The sequence below is a fragment of the Schistocerca nitens genome, chromosome 5, assembly GCF_023898315.1.
Source record: "Schistocerca nitens isolate TAMUIC-IGC-003100 chromosome 5, iqSchNite1.1, whole genome shotgun sequence".
NCBI lineage: Eukaryota > Metazoa > Arthropoda > Insecta > Orthoptera > Acrididae > Schistocerca > Schistocerca nitens.
Window position 1 is genome coordinate 508,849,948 of NC_064618.1, and position 16,558 is coordinate 508,866,505.

Sequence of the window (16,558 nt, forward strand, 5' to 3'; positions counted from 1 at the left end):
AGACGAAGACACCACTGGAAACATGATTATCCCTCGGACCCCGATGGCGCCGGACGAAATGAACACCTCGCCGCTCTAAATTGGTGCGCAGCTCGTCATCAGGCTGCAAAAGAAGGTCCCTGTGGAATATAATACCCTGGACCATATTTAAGCTCTCATGGGAGGGGGGGGGGTGGGGGTGATGGTAACAGAAACAACACCCCAACTTGTCACAAGCGAGTAATTCCCATGACTGGGCAGAGGATGCTCTTTTTATCAAGGCTGACCCAGAGCACATTTTGGAGAAGCACACCACCTCCCCAAACTTCTCCTCCGAATGCTCCACAAAAACTGAGGCTTCATGGACATGAAAATCCTAGGAAGTTCCGGTCTTATGTTAAATCAGTAAGTGGATCGAAACAGCATATCCAGACACTCTGGGATGATGATGGCATTGAAACAGAGGATGACACGCGTAAAGCTGAAATACTAAACACCTTTTTCCAAAGCTGTTTCACAGAGGAAGACCGCACTGCAGTTCCTTCTCTAAATCCTCGCACGAACAAAAAAATCGCTGACATCAAAATAAGTATCCAAGGAATAGAAAAGCAACTGAAATCACTCAACAGAGGAAAGTCCACTGGACCTGACGGGATACCAATTCAATTCTACACAGAGCACGTGAAAGAACTTGCCCCCCTTCTAACAGCCGTGTACCGCAAGTCTCTAGAGGAACGGAAGGTTCCAAATGATTGTAAAAGAGCACAGGTAGTCCCAGTTTTCAAGAAGGGTCGTCGAGCAGATGTGCAAAACTATAGGCCTATATCTCTGACATCGATCTGTTGTAGAATTTTAGAACGTGTTTTTTGCTTGTGTATCATGTCATTTCTGGAAACCCAGAATCTACTCTGTAGGAATCAACATGGATTCCGGAAACAGCGATCGTGTGAGACCCAACTCACTTTATTTGTTCATGAGACCCAGAAAATATTAGATACAGGCTCCCAGGTAGATGCCATTTTCCTTGACTTCCGGAAGGCGTTCGATACAGTTCCGCACTGTCGCCTGATAAACAAAGTAAGAGCCTATGGAATATCAGACCAACTGTGTGGCTCGATTGAAGAGTTTTTAGCAAACAGAACACAGCATGTTGTTCTCAATGGAGAGACGTCTACAGACATTAAAGTCACCTCCAGCATACCACAGGGGTGTGTTATGGGGCCATTGCTTTTCACAATATATATAAAAGACCTAGTAGGTAGTGTCGGAAGTTCCATGTGGCTTTTCGCTGATGGTGCTGTAGTATACAGAGAAGTTGCAGCATTGGAAAATTGCAGTGAAATGCAGGAAGATCTGCAGTGGATAGGCACTTGGTGCAAGGAGTGGCAACTAACCCTTAACATAGAGAGATGTAATGTATTGCGAATACATAGAAAGAAGGATCCTTTATTGTATGATTATATGATAGCGGAACAAACAACGGTAGCAGTTACTTCTGTAAAATATCTGGGAGTATGCGTACGGAATGACTTGAAGTGGAATGATCATATAAAATTAATTGTAGGTAAGGCAGGTGCCAGGTTGAGATTCATTGGGAGAGTCATTAGAAAATGTAGTCCATCAACAAAGGAGGTGGCTTACAAACCACTCGTTTGACCTATACTTGAGTATTGCTCATCAGTGTGGGATCCGTACCAGGTTGGGTTGACAGAGGAGATAGAGTAGATCCAAAGAACAGCAGAGCGTTTCGTCACAGGGTTATTTGGTAAGCATGATAGCGTTATGGAGATGTTTAGCAAACTCAAGTGGCAGACTCTGCAAGAGAGGTGCTCTGCATCGCGGTGTAGCTTGCTGTCCAGGTTTCAAGAGGGTGAGTTTCTGGATGAGGTATTGAATATATTGCTTCCCCCTACTTATACCTCCCGAGGAGATCACAAATGTAAAATTAGAGAGATTCGAGCATGCACAGAGGCATTCCGGCAGTCGTTCTTCCTGCGAACCATACGCGAGTGGAACAGGAAAGGGAGGTAATGACAGAGGCATGTAAAGTGCCCTCCACCACACACCGTTGGGTGGCTTGTGGAGCATAAATGTAGATGTAGAAAGATTTCCCATCAACTCTCGTACATATGAGGTACCGGGGCGAATAAGCTTCACTGCCATCCTTGGCCTGGCCAGGGAGGGGAGCGATTTGGGGTCATATTCCTTGCGTTGAAGTTAGACTTCGCCCGCTTAGAGACTGCTGGCGGTGGACCACCAGCAAGAGATGACACACTACGCTTCATGGCATGTCATCTGCCCTGATGCCATCCACTCCAACCGGGGGCCCTCCTCACGAACACGTTAACGTGTATAGCAATGCCTTGTGCGCAATATTGGTCGTGCCAGACCGCTCGTGATTTTTTTTTTTTAATTTGACTTAAAAGAGGTTAACATGTACCTCATGTTTAGGTTAAAAGAGTATAGCCTCAATAGAATAAAAACCTCAAAGTCCTTCTCAGACACACAGCCGAAGGCCATCCTAGAGAGTGGCCTCACGGTAAGGTACTTAAATAAGTATATTAAATATTACTACTGGCAAGGGCCACCTGGCAGGATGGCCATTTCTCGGAGTCCCGATGCCCCAGGAAGATGGGCATCTACTCCATGGCATATGTAGGGAGTTAACGGTGCAGGCATCAGCAGAGCGATCCCTGTGTTGTCAGGGGGCTACAACCAACAGAGTACATGACGGCCCCACCATAACGGACTGGCTACCGTGCTCGATATGAGGTGCTATGTTGTTTTCAGCACCGACAAGGACCGTGGAGGTCTTTGTCAGTGCAGAAAATGACAATGCATAGTAGGTGAAGGAAAATGCATCCAGGAAGGTGTCCTCGCTCAAGAGACAGAGGATGAGCAGGGCTGCAATGCCACGATGAGAAAGTAGGCTAAAGATCTCAATGGGCAATGGACACGATGCACCATGTAAGGTGCCCTTCCCCAGTCGGCTCACTCTTTGGTAAAATTTTGAAAAATGGAGGTCAGACCCTACAGAGGACCATCACCTCCTTCTAGTCGTATCTTACAACAGGCACAACTACCTCGGGCCTATTCTAACCCCCGGGCCTGAAGGGGGGGAGCATCTATGAATGGATGCCAGTGGAGCAAAGAAAATGTGGGAGATCAGCTAGAAGATGGTTTCCAGATGTTAAAATGCGATGAATTCAAGGGGTCTTCAGGAAGAAGATTGGCCAGGTAGAAAACTATGGAAGCTGAGAAGCACAAGAAGACAATCATCGTAAAAAAAGCCACAAGCATTCAAACATAAAGTGAAATCATACCTGCAACCATGATTAATGAAAAGAATAAAAGCTGCTTATAGTAATAAGTAAAGCATGTGAACTGTTAATGATCATAACAAACAAAATTTGGAGAGAAAAAGCCATATCATTACAGTGACCGCTTGAAGATGCCTTAAAATAAGGTGAAACACATCTGGACTTAATAAGGCTTTTATTACAGTTGCTAAAGATGGCAATTAACCTATAAAATTTTGAGAGTATAGTTTTTGGCTTCTTTTTTCCTTGTGTGTGAGTTAGCTGCAAAGAAGGAAACTGAAAGATCACCAATGTTTTCAATTATGTTTATGTGCCTGTTAACCATTCAGCACCTCAAGAATATGGCGAATGAGTTACTTTTACTCCTTCCATTATTTGTATTCTATCCAGAACTTTGCAGCATCATACTACACATCTCTGTCCTCGTATTATAGTCTAATTACTTTTGTGGAACCTCTATATATTCTTACAGCTTCATAATTTTACCTTGTCTGTGAGGTGGGCACAGGCAGATAACTGGTGCATAAGGAGGACCCTGTAAGCAAGTGCCCCCTCCCTGACAGGGGTTGGGCCTGCACGGATCAGCAGTCAACCTGAAATAAACGCAAATATAAACAGCTGAAATTCAGTCATTCATTCTTCACATATCATGTTTCATACATTCCATCACAAAGGAGAACCCCCAGGGATGTGGAACAAGTTAAGTTATAAACTTAAAGGCGGAAATAACCACAGCTGGTTGCTTCTGTTAAGTATGTTATGATTTGTGTTAATCAGTCAAACTGATTATTATGGTAATTATTTCTACATAAATGTACTGCTCCTCCTCCTACACTACTCAGCTGCTGCTATTATTTAATAATTGAAACAAAGCATTTCATCTCCACACATACCATTAACAGCTCATGGGGGGGGGGGGGGGGGGGGTGATGGTAACAGAAACAACACCCCAACTTGCCACAAGCGAGTAATTCCCATGACTGGGCAGAGGATGCTCTTTTTATCAAGACTAACCCAGAGCACATTTTGGAGAAGCACACCACCTCCCCAAACTTCTCCTCCGAATGCTCCACAAAAAACTGCATAGTAGGTGAAGGAAAATGCATCCAGGAAGGTGTCCTCGCTAGTTAGGTATTCTTTTATTTTGTATTTAACTATTTGGAGATTTTCAATTTCCTGGCTGATATCCACTGGAACCCTGTTACAGACTTTCGTTCCAGAATTTAAAACTCCAATCTGAATCATAGAAAGGGATGCACAACTTACAGAGTGATTAAAAAAAAACTATTTACAAACTCACATGCCACATCTGGCATACAACAAGGATTAGTAATCCCTTGGGAACTGGGACTCGCAAAGGTCCTGCGGGGGTAATAAATGGCACTGCAGTTATTTAGTCACATGTTACAAATGGACAGCCACTACTGGAGATGCCCAAATTTTGTCCAGATGCATCGATAAATGCCTGATATTGGCGCTGCATTGAACGCCACACCTTCTCAAAGGCACTGCTGGTGTATATCCAGGAGATCCTGCTGCTGCAACAATCCTGCCCACTAGATCTTCTGACAATGTAACAGATGTTTCATACACAAGGCCCTTCAGATACCCCACAGGCAAAAACCAATTGGGGACATCTCAGGCGATCATGGCGGCCATGTGACTGGCCCACTGCGACAAATCCAGGGGCCGGGAAAAGTTGCCAGCAGATGTGCCCTTACTCATCTGCCCAGAAAGGTACGGGAGCTCAGACAAGTGGAGATGTCTAGGCATGGGAACATCATTCACCACATCTGGCAAAACCTCTCACAGGAATATGAGATACGTGTGATCATAAAGTTGGTTGGAAGAATTTACGGCCCAATTAAACCATGTTTGATGATGCCAGCCCACATGTTAAGGGTAAATTTGTGTTGTGAGGCAAGCATACATGTAGCATGTGGTTTCATATGTGCCCACGTGTGTAGGTTGTGAATGTTCATCACACCCTTGAGTGAGAATGCAGCCCTATCAGTGAAGAGGACACTCGTTATGAAGCTTCGGTCTGCAGTGGATTCCAGCAGAAACCACCACACAAATCCCATGCACTTGTTGCAGTCTCCCAGTTGCAATGCCTGGATATGTTGGAAATGAAACGCACACAATCCTTTGTCATGCACAATGTACCAGACAGCGGGTTGAAGGATATCAGTGGCATGAAATACACCTCGTGTACTTGTTGACTGCACCCTTTTGAGAATGCTTTCTGCTGCCGCAACTGTCCATGTTGTTTGTTGACCAGCATCCAACTTGTGCACACAGAACAAGCCGGTTTCACATAACTGGTGAAGCAGAGTGGTGAATAACGTGTGGCATGGCACCTTTTTCACCAGAATACTTCGCATAATACAAATGCATGGCTCCTCGTCCATTGCAGTGCTCGCGCCATGAATCAAATGCATCTCAGCAATATTACAGTACCTGTAGGTAGCCACATTACTACCGACACTTCCATAGCATGAATGGCAATGGTCTCTGTGCGCTCCACCCGTGTTTGTGTAGCTATGCCCTCTTGCGATTGTAGCATCCTCTCGTGGCATTTATGACCCCTGGTTCCTATGTGATTACTGATCCTTGTTGAATGCTGAATGTCACATGTCAGTTTGCAAACTTGTTTTTAATCACCCTGTATATGGAAACATTTTTGCTTCTAGTACTGTGATTGTGAACTGCTGAGTCATCCTAAATTCATTCTTGTTATTCACTACAAATACAGTTGGGGAGTATAAGTATTAGCATGTAGTTGTAAGAATCCCCAGGACTTTGAAGAAGCTTCTGCAAGATGTTCGCTTATCAACATTATCGAATATTCTTATAGCACACTTCTGTAGAATAAACTCTTTTTTCGTCTTAGCTGTAATGTCCCCGAGGATTATGCCACAGGGCATTATTGAGGGAAGGTATTCTAGCAATCTTGTCTGCAGTGTGGGATATTTCTGAATGCAAAGACTGCAGAATTGAGCTTTTTGATTAAATTATCCATGTTCTGGTTCCATCCCAGTTTACCTCAAGACCCAGAAACTTCACATGGTGATGAAGACATTCGGTGTATGCCCACTGATCTCCACTTCCTGTACCTGTCGTTGTTGTGGTCTTTAGTCCAAAGACTGGTTTGATGCAACTTCCCCACTAATCTATCCTGTGCAAGCCTCTTCATCTCTGAAAACTGCAGCTGAAATCGTTAAAATTGAACAAACCTTCAGGATCCAATGGAATCTCTGTGAGAATATATGCTGAATTTATGGCTGAGTTAGTCTCTATAACCTATCGTAGATCCCTTGAACAAAAAACTTTGCGCAGTTCTTGGGAAAGAAAGCACAGATCACACCTGTCTACAAGAAGGGTAGTTGAAGTGAGTCACAAAACTACCATTCAATGTTCTTGACACTGGTTTGTTCTATAATCTTAGAACATATTCTGAACTCAAACATAATGAGATATCTTGAAAAGAATGACCTCCTCACTGTCAACCAGCAAGAATTCCGAAAACATCAAACATCTAAAACCCAACTCACACTTCCCCCAACATGACATTTCAATTCAATTTTTATTATCACATATCATGCCTTATACAATCAAAGATTGTGACATAGGTGACTTGTCAGTTTTACATTATATATAACAATACTAAAAATAGACAATAAACTAATAATATACATGGTGTAACATCTTCAAAGAGGTATTTTAATTACAATTATAATGCATTGTTACCATTCATGAAATCTTCTACACTATAGTAACGTTTATCTTTCAGATATTTTTCCAGGTCTCTTTTGGTACCTTTTACATTTGGGTCATCCATATCTTTCCATATTTTATTTACAAATTTCATGCCCATATAGTATGGGGTTTTTTCATATGATTTTAAACGGTGGGTAGGTAACATGTATCTCGTTCTATGTCTAGTATCATATTGATGCAAGAAGAAGTTGCCCTCAAAAAGTTGTGGGTTTCTTTTCGTGAAAGTGAGAGTTTCATAGATGTATATGCTTGGAATGCTCATTAGATCCAGTTTTACAAATAAAGGTTTGCAGTGTTGCTTTGGTTTTGCTCCCACCATTGCTCGGATGATTCTTTTTTGTAGTCTAAAAGCTCTAAGTAAATTTGTTTTTTCAGACCCCCAGAAAATTATACTATACCCAATGACTGAAACAAAATATGCATTATATACAGTTTTTCTTACAGCTAAATCAGTAATACTATACAAGATATTCATAATATATACAAGGCTATTCAGTTGACCCAGTATGTTGTCCACATGGCGACTCCATAACAGGTTTTTATTGACTAACACGCCAAGGAATTTGACACAGTCTGCAGTCTCTAATTTTTTGTCCATATACCTTATTTCACTTATAGACTGTGCAGATTGTTTTGTGGTAAAATGAACAATTTCTGTTTTTGTAAAATTTAATGTCAAGTTATTGTTTTTGACCCATGCCTCAACTAAAGCTTTGGATCTGGGCAGTCAGGGAGATGCAGTATTTCTTGATTTCCTAAAAGCATTTGACTTCGTAGCACACCTAAGCTTATCGTCCAATGTATGATCATATGGGTACCAAATGAAATTGGACAGGATAGATTTATTTAATCTTCACATGTGACACATTTCACCTGATCTAGGCATTGTAAGATAATCTGGGGAAGTTACAAATTGACGTAAGTATAAATTGCTATTAAAGACAATAATAAATACAAATTAAAATTTCTTTTCCAATTGAGGCTTTACCTAAGGCCAATATTACATCAGTGGGGAAAGTGGTAGCCGCCGTATTATCTAAATGTGACGTCAATTGATACTTTAAGCCTTTGTTTAACATGTCAATTATTACTGGCTGAATGCATGCTTTTGAGATAGTAACATGTTCAGCAAACAGGATTCTACGCTGACTCATCCCTTTAAATTTTGCTTGCCACCTATATTACTTACTGAATATTTTATTTAAGCTTTAGAAATCAGCTAGTTACAGTTTGGCTCACCACCTAGTGAGCCTTTCCTCACTGAAGCTCCATGGGGCGTTGCTTGGCAGTCTAGTTGCTGGAATGACATTGGGTACTCAAAACTTTATAAAAAGATCATATTTGTGTCCATGGGATGGATTCTTCATGAGTAAGTTATCATCAATACAGTCAGTTTTCCGGTTTAAGTCGCTTATGACTTCATTGCTTCATATTTTAGTAAAAACTTTTCAGATGGTTTTCTGTTATTATTAGTGCCCATTCATTTTCCAAAAAGGTGAATTTGGCCTAGCCATTATATGGGAGTATTTTGCACCTGTGAGTTTTTCCGGTCGCTGATTTTACATATTTGTTTAAGTTAGGTACCCAGTGTACGCCTTAGTAACTTCCTTTTTCCTACTGTCATTGCATTTTTTTGTGTTGCTTCTATGTGATATAAAGAAGCATTTACCGTGGCTATCTGGCTGTTTCCTTGCAATTCTTTGGCAGTTTTAATCACATCTGAAGCCTTGCATGTCAGTAGGAAGAATTTTATCGGTGATGTAATGAAGTATCGACTGTGACTACCTGTCTGTTACCTCTCTTTTCTATGGGACTTTCAATTACATTTGACACCACGGTCACAAGAGTTTTTATTCGGTAACAATGGTGCAATATTTTAGGAATTGAAATTTATACCTCTCACCACCCCCTGAAACACAAATATGGCCCTGTGCTCTTACTCCAATTGATTTATGTCTTCCTTATGTTATTTTTAATTTGTATTTATTATTATCTTTAATAGCAATTTATACTTATGTCAATTTGTAACTTCCCCAGATTGTCTGACAGTGCCTAGATCAGGTGAAATGTGTCACATGTGAAGATTAAATAAACATAACTTGTGCCACCAAGATGATTTTTTCTGTATCTAAAGACTGGTAACTTGTTTTTATGTTCATAAATGTAAAATTTTGCACTTCACAAAATGAAAAACACTAGTATTCTGTGACTATAATATCAATGAATCACTACTGGAATCGGCCAGCTTATACAAATATGTAGCTAGGTATAACACTTCGTAGGGATATGAAACGGAATTATCACATAGGTTCAATCATGGGTAAAGCAGGTGGTAGACCTTGGTTTATTGGTATAATACTGGGTAAGTGCAACCAAGAGATTGCTTACAAATAACATGTGTGACTGGTTCTATAATACTGCTCATGAAGAGCTATGCCCAGAGTATATTGTGTCCCATGCGAATGCAGCAGCATCTATACAGGTCAGACAATTCACACAGTTGCAGATTGTTGTACTGAGCACAAATGACATATTGAACAAAGGGAGCTCGACAAGTCGGCCATAGCTGAGCACTGCTTTGAAAACAGACACAAAATATTGTTTGAAAACTTGAGAGTCTTGGCTCATTTGTCAACCATTTACACCTGATGACAATGGCAGGGATGGCCATGGAAAGCTTGAGAATTTTATTCGAAGTGATGCAGCTTGAAAACCAAGAAGATTTTATTCAGTGTAGACACTGTTGTACTATGCCCTTCTAGTATTGTTGTGAATGTTACTGTGGGGTCAACCAAATGTTTGACATCATTAATTCTAGGCCAAAATTATTCATTCAAAACTATCCAAGATGAAATATATGTTGAAATCTCTGCATACAATCACATCACAGCTATTTCTACTAAGTGTTATTAGTATCCCTCTAATTGCTTGATGAATTTTAAAATATTTCCTATTGGCAGCCTATAGATCAGTGGTTGTCAAACTGCAGCCTGTGGGCAACATGTAGCCCAAATCAAGCAGCTGTGGGAACTGTGTATCTCAGCCACATTTTATAATAATACTAGCTTTCTACCTGCGGCTTCACCTGCATATGCATGAACCACATATATTACACACACATATGTATGAATTCAGAAATGTAATATTTTACCTCATACGACTTCAGTGAAGATGTTAAATTTATCTGTGGTATTCAGCAGTATGGCATGATTTTTGGTCTCAAAACATGTCTGTAAGAATATTTGCACACTGCAGTCCTCATTCTCATGACCTGGTTGATGGTCTGAACAGCACAAATTGGACTTCCTATTTTTTGAAAGTATTCCAAGTCAGCTAAATCCATAATGGCAGACGCTAGCTAAGGTTTCAGGAAAAAAAATCTCCCTTCCTAATCTCCCTTCTTCCATCTATTTCTCACTCCCCACTTCCACCTGCTTCATCACACTCTGTCCCTCTTCCACCTGCTTCCTCCACATCCCCCCCTCCCCCTCTGTCTATCTTCTCCTCACCCCCACGCCCCCTTCTGTCTGTCCATCTCCTCATCCTCTTATCCCCGCAGTATTTCTTTCCAGACAATAACTGTTACGTGTACCAAGTTTGGTTCTAATTGATCCATGGGTTTAGCAGGGGACGTGGAACTTGTACACCAACACATACATAAACATCCATTCATTTTATAAGTATGTATGTATATTTATATGTATATAGTGTAACTGAACAGGTAAAAAATCTACTTGCCAAATGGTGACATGGGGACACACACATATAAAGGTAAAGGAATTCCCAAGCTTTCAGAGCCAGTGGCCCCTTCTTCTGGCAGAAGGATTGAAGGGGAAGGAAGAAGGATCAAGAAAGAGGAATGGCAAGGTTAAGGAAAAGAGGAGAGCTTGGAAAAGCTGCAAAGAACTGCAGGTCAGTGGAGACTTACTGGATGGGATGAGAAACAGCACCAGATGAGATTTGAAAACCTGAGAGCTTGGAACTGGAAGATCGGGTAGTAAGCAAGGCAGAGATCACTTACAGAACACTGTGCAAGAGTCAATAAGAGCAGAAAGATGGTAGAGGAGGGGAGCAGAGAAATATAGGACAGAAAATAAATGATATACAAAACTAAAAGGGGGTCAAGAAAGCAATAGTTACTGAGAAGAAATTAACATAAATTAAGACCAGGTGGATAGTAAGAATCAAAGACATGTTGTAATGCCAGTTCCCATGTTTGGAATTCTGAGAAGCTAGTGTCTGGTGGTAGAATCCAGACGGCATGTGGGGTGAAACAGGAAGTGAGCTCATGGCTGTCAGGTTGTACAGCGTGCTATGCAACAGGATACTGTGTTGCCAGTGTACACCTTCTGTTTATTGCCACTCATCCTGAATGATAACCTAGTGGTAGTCATGGCGACTTAACTTGTACTAATCCGCTGCTATGTTATAAATTTTGACACTGAGTTAACATGGACATGTAAACGTGTCAGCTTCAGTTGCTGCACAAATTTGTAGCAAGGCATATGAAATTAAATTAAGGCTATTTTAATACAATGCAATGAGTAGAAGAAAAATGGCATTCAAAATATTCAGTTGACATTTGTTATTGTGTCTCGTATCACATAATGCATTTAAATGTGAGTACAATTACTGGCATACACATAACAAAACATCATTTTGTCAAGCAGTTACAGTGCCACAACTTTGCAGTCATTGAGGGTGGGAGCGATTTGAAACAGAACAGTTGACACAAAGTGTTCTGAATTGTACTGACTTTAAACGATCAGTACTTAAGGGCTGGCAGCCAACTTATTGTGCCCTTACTATAAGTGGCCTATTAGGGGCTCGCAACATGTTACTTTATGTATCTTGCCAATCAATAATAAGATCAGTACATATGTAGCCCGAGCTGCTGACTCACAATGTCAGTATAGCTTCTTCAACAAAAAAATTTGACAACCACAGCTACAGATTTTCAGAATTGCTATCTTGTATGTTTCCAAGTCTATTACTGAAGTATAGCACTTAAATAAGTGTATAATGCAGTATTCATTGAGATCTATTACCCAGGACTTTCTTCTTCTTTTTGTGCATGTGGACACTCCCCCTTTTCTCATCTTACAGCTACAGTGATGTGATACGAAGTTGTGTCCATACAGGTGCATCTATTCAATGGCTGTGATTTCCAGATGATGTTCTGTTATGCGTAGCACATCCAAAGAAATACACTTAGATTTTTCACTGTCTTGTATTGAGGGGAAAAGCTCATTTTTCTTATTGAACAAGCTTTTTATGTTTTGATGGAAAAGTCCAAATATATTTTGATTTTTAACTTCTGTACTGTTTTTTCATTTATTTTTGTAACTGTGTCTGTAATTATTCTACACTTTTGTCTTTCAGAAAATGTTAGAAATCACAAGGAGTGGGCAGTTACTGTTAAGGTTACAATGAATGCTTCTGGAAACTAGCTGTGCAAGTAACCTCTCACCAGAAACATTCAGATTTAGACCAAGCATTTGATGGTGCAACTGTGTGGGGGGCAATGCATCACTCACACTCATGATGATCGCTCCAATCTGTCGAGTAACTCATGAACCTCTGCATTTACACCTTCAACGTAAGGTTTCATACAGGACTTGTCATCATTCAAAGAGTGGCACAATCTGATCTGATAATACCAAGAATAATATCAGCCTTGCTTGTGGAGTTTCAACAAAGCTCACAATCTGCAGCAATGCCCCAGACCAGACCATTGCTCCCTGATTCTCAGTCAAGAGGAAGCCTTGAACCAGAGACACCCAAGTGTTCTACAACAAGCTAGGCTGTGACTTCTTAGACTTGTGCCATAGGGCTGAGAGTTGCAGGGTCTCCATAAATAGGTCAGGTGTGCACTATACATCAGAGATAGCTACTTAAGTAACAGGCTGTGTGAACGGTGGACACAAGATTTTTTTTTAGATTAGGTGATGCTCCATCCAATCCACGTGATGATAGCTGTGAGAACCCCAAAGAAATACCGCCCACAGATAGAGAGTATCAGTGTACCAGTGATTAACTACTGAAGCATTCACAACAAAGTGCTGCAGTTTGAAGTGCTCCTAAAAAGCACTGGGGCTCGCATAATATTAAGCACAGAAAGCTGATTAATGCCTGAAGTGGACAGTAGATGAGAAACTCAAATTCACCAACACAGAAACTGAGTTTGTTTCGGCAAGACTCCATATCAAGGATGAGCAAAAAATTATAATAGAGTGCCTCTACTGACTACCAGATTCTTCTCGTAATGTAACCAAAAACTTTAGAAAAAAACCCTCAGAGTATTTGTACCTAAGCTCGCTAATGATATTGCAATCATTGGAGGAAACTGTAATTATCCCAATCAGTTGGGATAATTATAGTTTTGTTAGTGGTCATGACAAGACATCCTGTGCAACATTACTAAATGCCTTCTCTGAAGCTGCCTAAAAGAGATAGTTCATATCCCCACTCACAATGGGAATATATTAGGCCTAATGGCAACAAACAGACCTGATCTCTTTGAGGGAGTCCACATTGAAACTGGTATCAGAGACCAAGAGGCAGTTATAGAAACTGTGAATACAAAAACACAAATGGAATTAAAACAAGCAGGAAGATTTATATGCTCATAAAACTAGACAGAGAAACTTGGAACTTTTAGCTCAGGAGACAAGCATGTAGAGAAACTATGGCTCAGTTTAAAAGAAAATTGACAATGTACCAGACATATGTACCCAGTAGGGAGAGATCCTCCAAGGTTTATGGACACTGTAGAGAAAGTTCTAGAAAAACATATGTTAATAGGTATAAAACAGAGCATATGGCTATAGATAGATAGACGCTGAATGAAACATGTTCTGGCCGTCAAGAGAGCAATATGTGATGCCTACAATGACTATTGTAGCAGAATACTGTCAGATGATCTTTCCTAAAGCCAAAGAAATTCTTGTCACATGTAAAGGCTGTTAGTGGCACCACAGCTAGTATCCAGTTGCTCATGGATGATACAGGAACTGAAATTGAGGGTATCAAAGCAAATGCAGGAATGCTTAACTCTGTTTTCAAAAGTTCCTTTACAAAGGAAAACACAGAAGTATTGCCCAAGTTTAATTCTCATACCACTGAAAAGCTGAGTGAATTAGATATTAGTGCCAGTGGTGTTGAGAAACAGCTAAAATCATTAAAACTGAACAAAGCTCCAGGGCCCAGTGGAATCCCTATCAGATTCTATACCCAATCCACAGCTGCATTTGCCTCTCTGTTAACTATAACCTATCACAGATTCCTCAAACCAAAAACTATGACCAGTAGGTGGAAGAAATACCTATCATTGTACAAAACAGTTTCACACTACGATTTTCCTTCACCTCCTCCTTTTTTTTCTGGGACAGCTTATTACCAAATATAAGAAATATATATACTTACATTAGTAACTTATTTGTAATAGAGTATTGTACACCAGGGGTAAACTCACTGAGATAGCACTGTTTTAAACAGAGTGGTCTTGTATTCGGGTGGGAGGAGGCTCCAGTCTTCAGTTGGGCATCCTGATGTAGGTTCGCTGTGGTTTGCCTAAATTACTTCAGGCAAATGCCAGGATAGTTCCTACTGTAAGGTTATGGCCAACTACCAGTCCCACCTTTGTCACACTAGATGTGTAAGTATGTTGATGTCTATATATGTGAATTACTACTTTTTTTTATTACAAGGAGCTGCTTGACTACTGTGTATTTCTGTTGATTATCTGTGACTTTATGCCCTTCACACAAAGAATGTTCTACTTTTGGCTTTATTTGCTTACCCCTGAGCAGTTGCTCTTGGAAACGGAATTCTGCTTCTATGAGCTCGATGCCTGCGGCGATTTCTTCGATGTCTTCGTATTTTTGCAGGAACTTGTGGGCTGTGCCTCTTCTCAGCCATCTCTGCAATTATTTGAAAGTAATTATATTTTCATTATAAATAGATAATACAAAGGTTAAATGCATTACATAAGCCTGTTTAGCAAATGTTTCGAACTTGCACTACACTAAAGATGTGTCTTGATTTTAGAACTGAAGAATCATGGTTGAGTAATTAAAGGAAACCAATGTAAAAATAAATAGTTACCAGAAAGGGCATGTTAATCCAGAAATTTAGTTTTTACAGATGCTGTAATTACAAACAGATAGTATCTGTAATATTTCTGCGTCAAATATACCTCATGACTCTGTTAATATCGGGCAGTTGCCTTATTCTTCCTACTGTATCTCATTCATACATCTATAACAGGATCTTAGGGATGTGCCAAAATATAGTACAACTTTATGTTCTGCTGTGCTGTGTCCATTTGTATGGTCTGCATTCCTGTCTTCTTCATTTCATCATACTTATGTTGTAATGTTCCTCAAGTGTTAGCAGATTTTGTGACTGTGCGTTTTCACGCAGTAGCACCGTGACGATTTTATCACTGCTCAATAGACACTGTGATTACAATGAAATTAATGTCACTATAATTGTATTATCAATGTAATTTTAAGCGAAGAACTCACAACCTTTTGTTCTCTCTCTTCCTGGTCAGCCATTGTCTGGTACAGTCAAAAAATTATTGCTTGCTCAATGTTATGAAGAGATTTTGTTATTTGTGCTCATTTTGCATAATAATAAACATTTAATTTCATTGTGTTTGTTATTATGACTAATCATACCTTTTTTCCCTCAGCTTTTTTCATAAATTTGATAATTAAATGTGGCTTACTTTGTGTGGGGATGTCTGTTAGTGAATGATCGCGTATTAACAGCACCAATCAGGGCAATATGTTTGGTTTACTTTCAGAACAGAACCTGCATCAAAAATTTCACTTTTCACAAAATGAAGTCCAATGCCTTTTAGGCGTGAATACATCCCAAAATTATATTTGCCAACAGACAATCCCAGTAGAGGAGCCTAGCTAAAAAATATGGACCATGATGGTGGTAATTAAATTTCAATATTTAAAAAATATTTTTACATGATTTTTCAAGTAGGCCTATGTAATTTTTCTTGATTTAAATGAAGATTCAATTAGCCAAACCCAGAATAATGTAAAATTAAATAATAATTTCAAAGCCAAAATAATAAAAAAATAATAATTAAAACCACCATTAAAGAGTTCATTGGTCCTGTGCTTCCTTTCCTTTCATGTTAGTAGCCTTTCTTTTTGTATTTTATTCTTATTCAATTGAGTCTTCCTTTAAATGAGACAGTCCAATATTTCCCCCGTTGCAGACTTGTGAGCCATGTTCAGTAATGCAATAAATGATTAATAAGTTTATTTCATAATTTTTATTTTTCTCCACAGATACAGTCAGAATGATTGCCACTTTTCTTATGCTCACTCTAGACTTACATAATGTCTAAGCAAATGAACAGCTTATTAACAGAATGATACAACTGAAGAAGCAGCAGCCTTTTTCAATGTAGCAATTTTACATCTAATTTACTGGGTATCATTCAGCTATCA

The 16,558-nt window shown here is 39.9% G+C and overlaps 1 protein-coding gene across 1 annotated transcript in view; it reads right to left on the reverse strand.

Annotated features, from left to right (window-relative positions):
• Positions 1–16,558, reverse strand: part of LOC126260817 (uncharacterized) — a 955,955-nt gene that overhangs the window by 38,761 nt on the left and 900,636 nt on the right. The window contains exons 11-12 of the mRNA XM_049958191.1: positions 14,881–15,001; positions 3,786–3,892 (exon numbers count right to left, since the gene is read on the reverse strand). Of these exons, the coding sequence (XP_049814148.1) occupies positions 3,786–3,892; positions 14,881–15,001 (228 nt within the window). The remainder of the gene's footprint in view (positions 1–3,785; positions 3,893–14,880; positions 15,002–16,558) is intronic.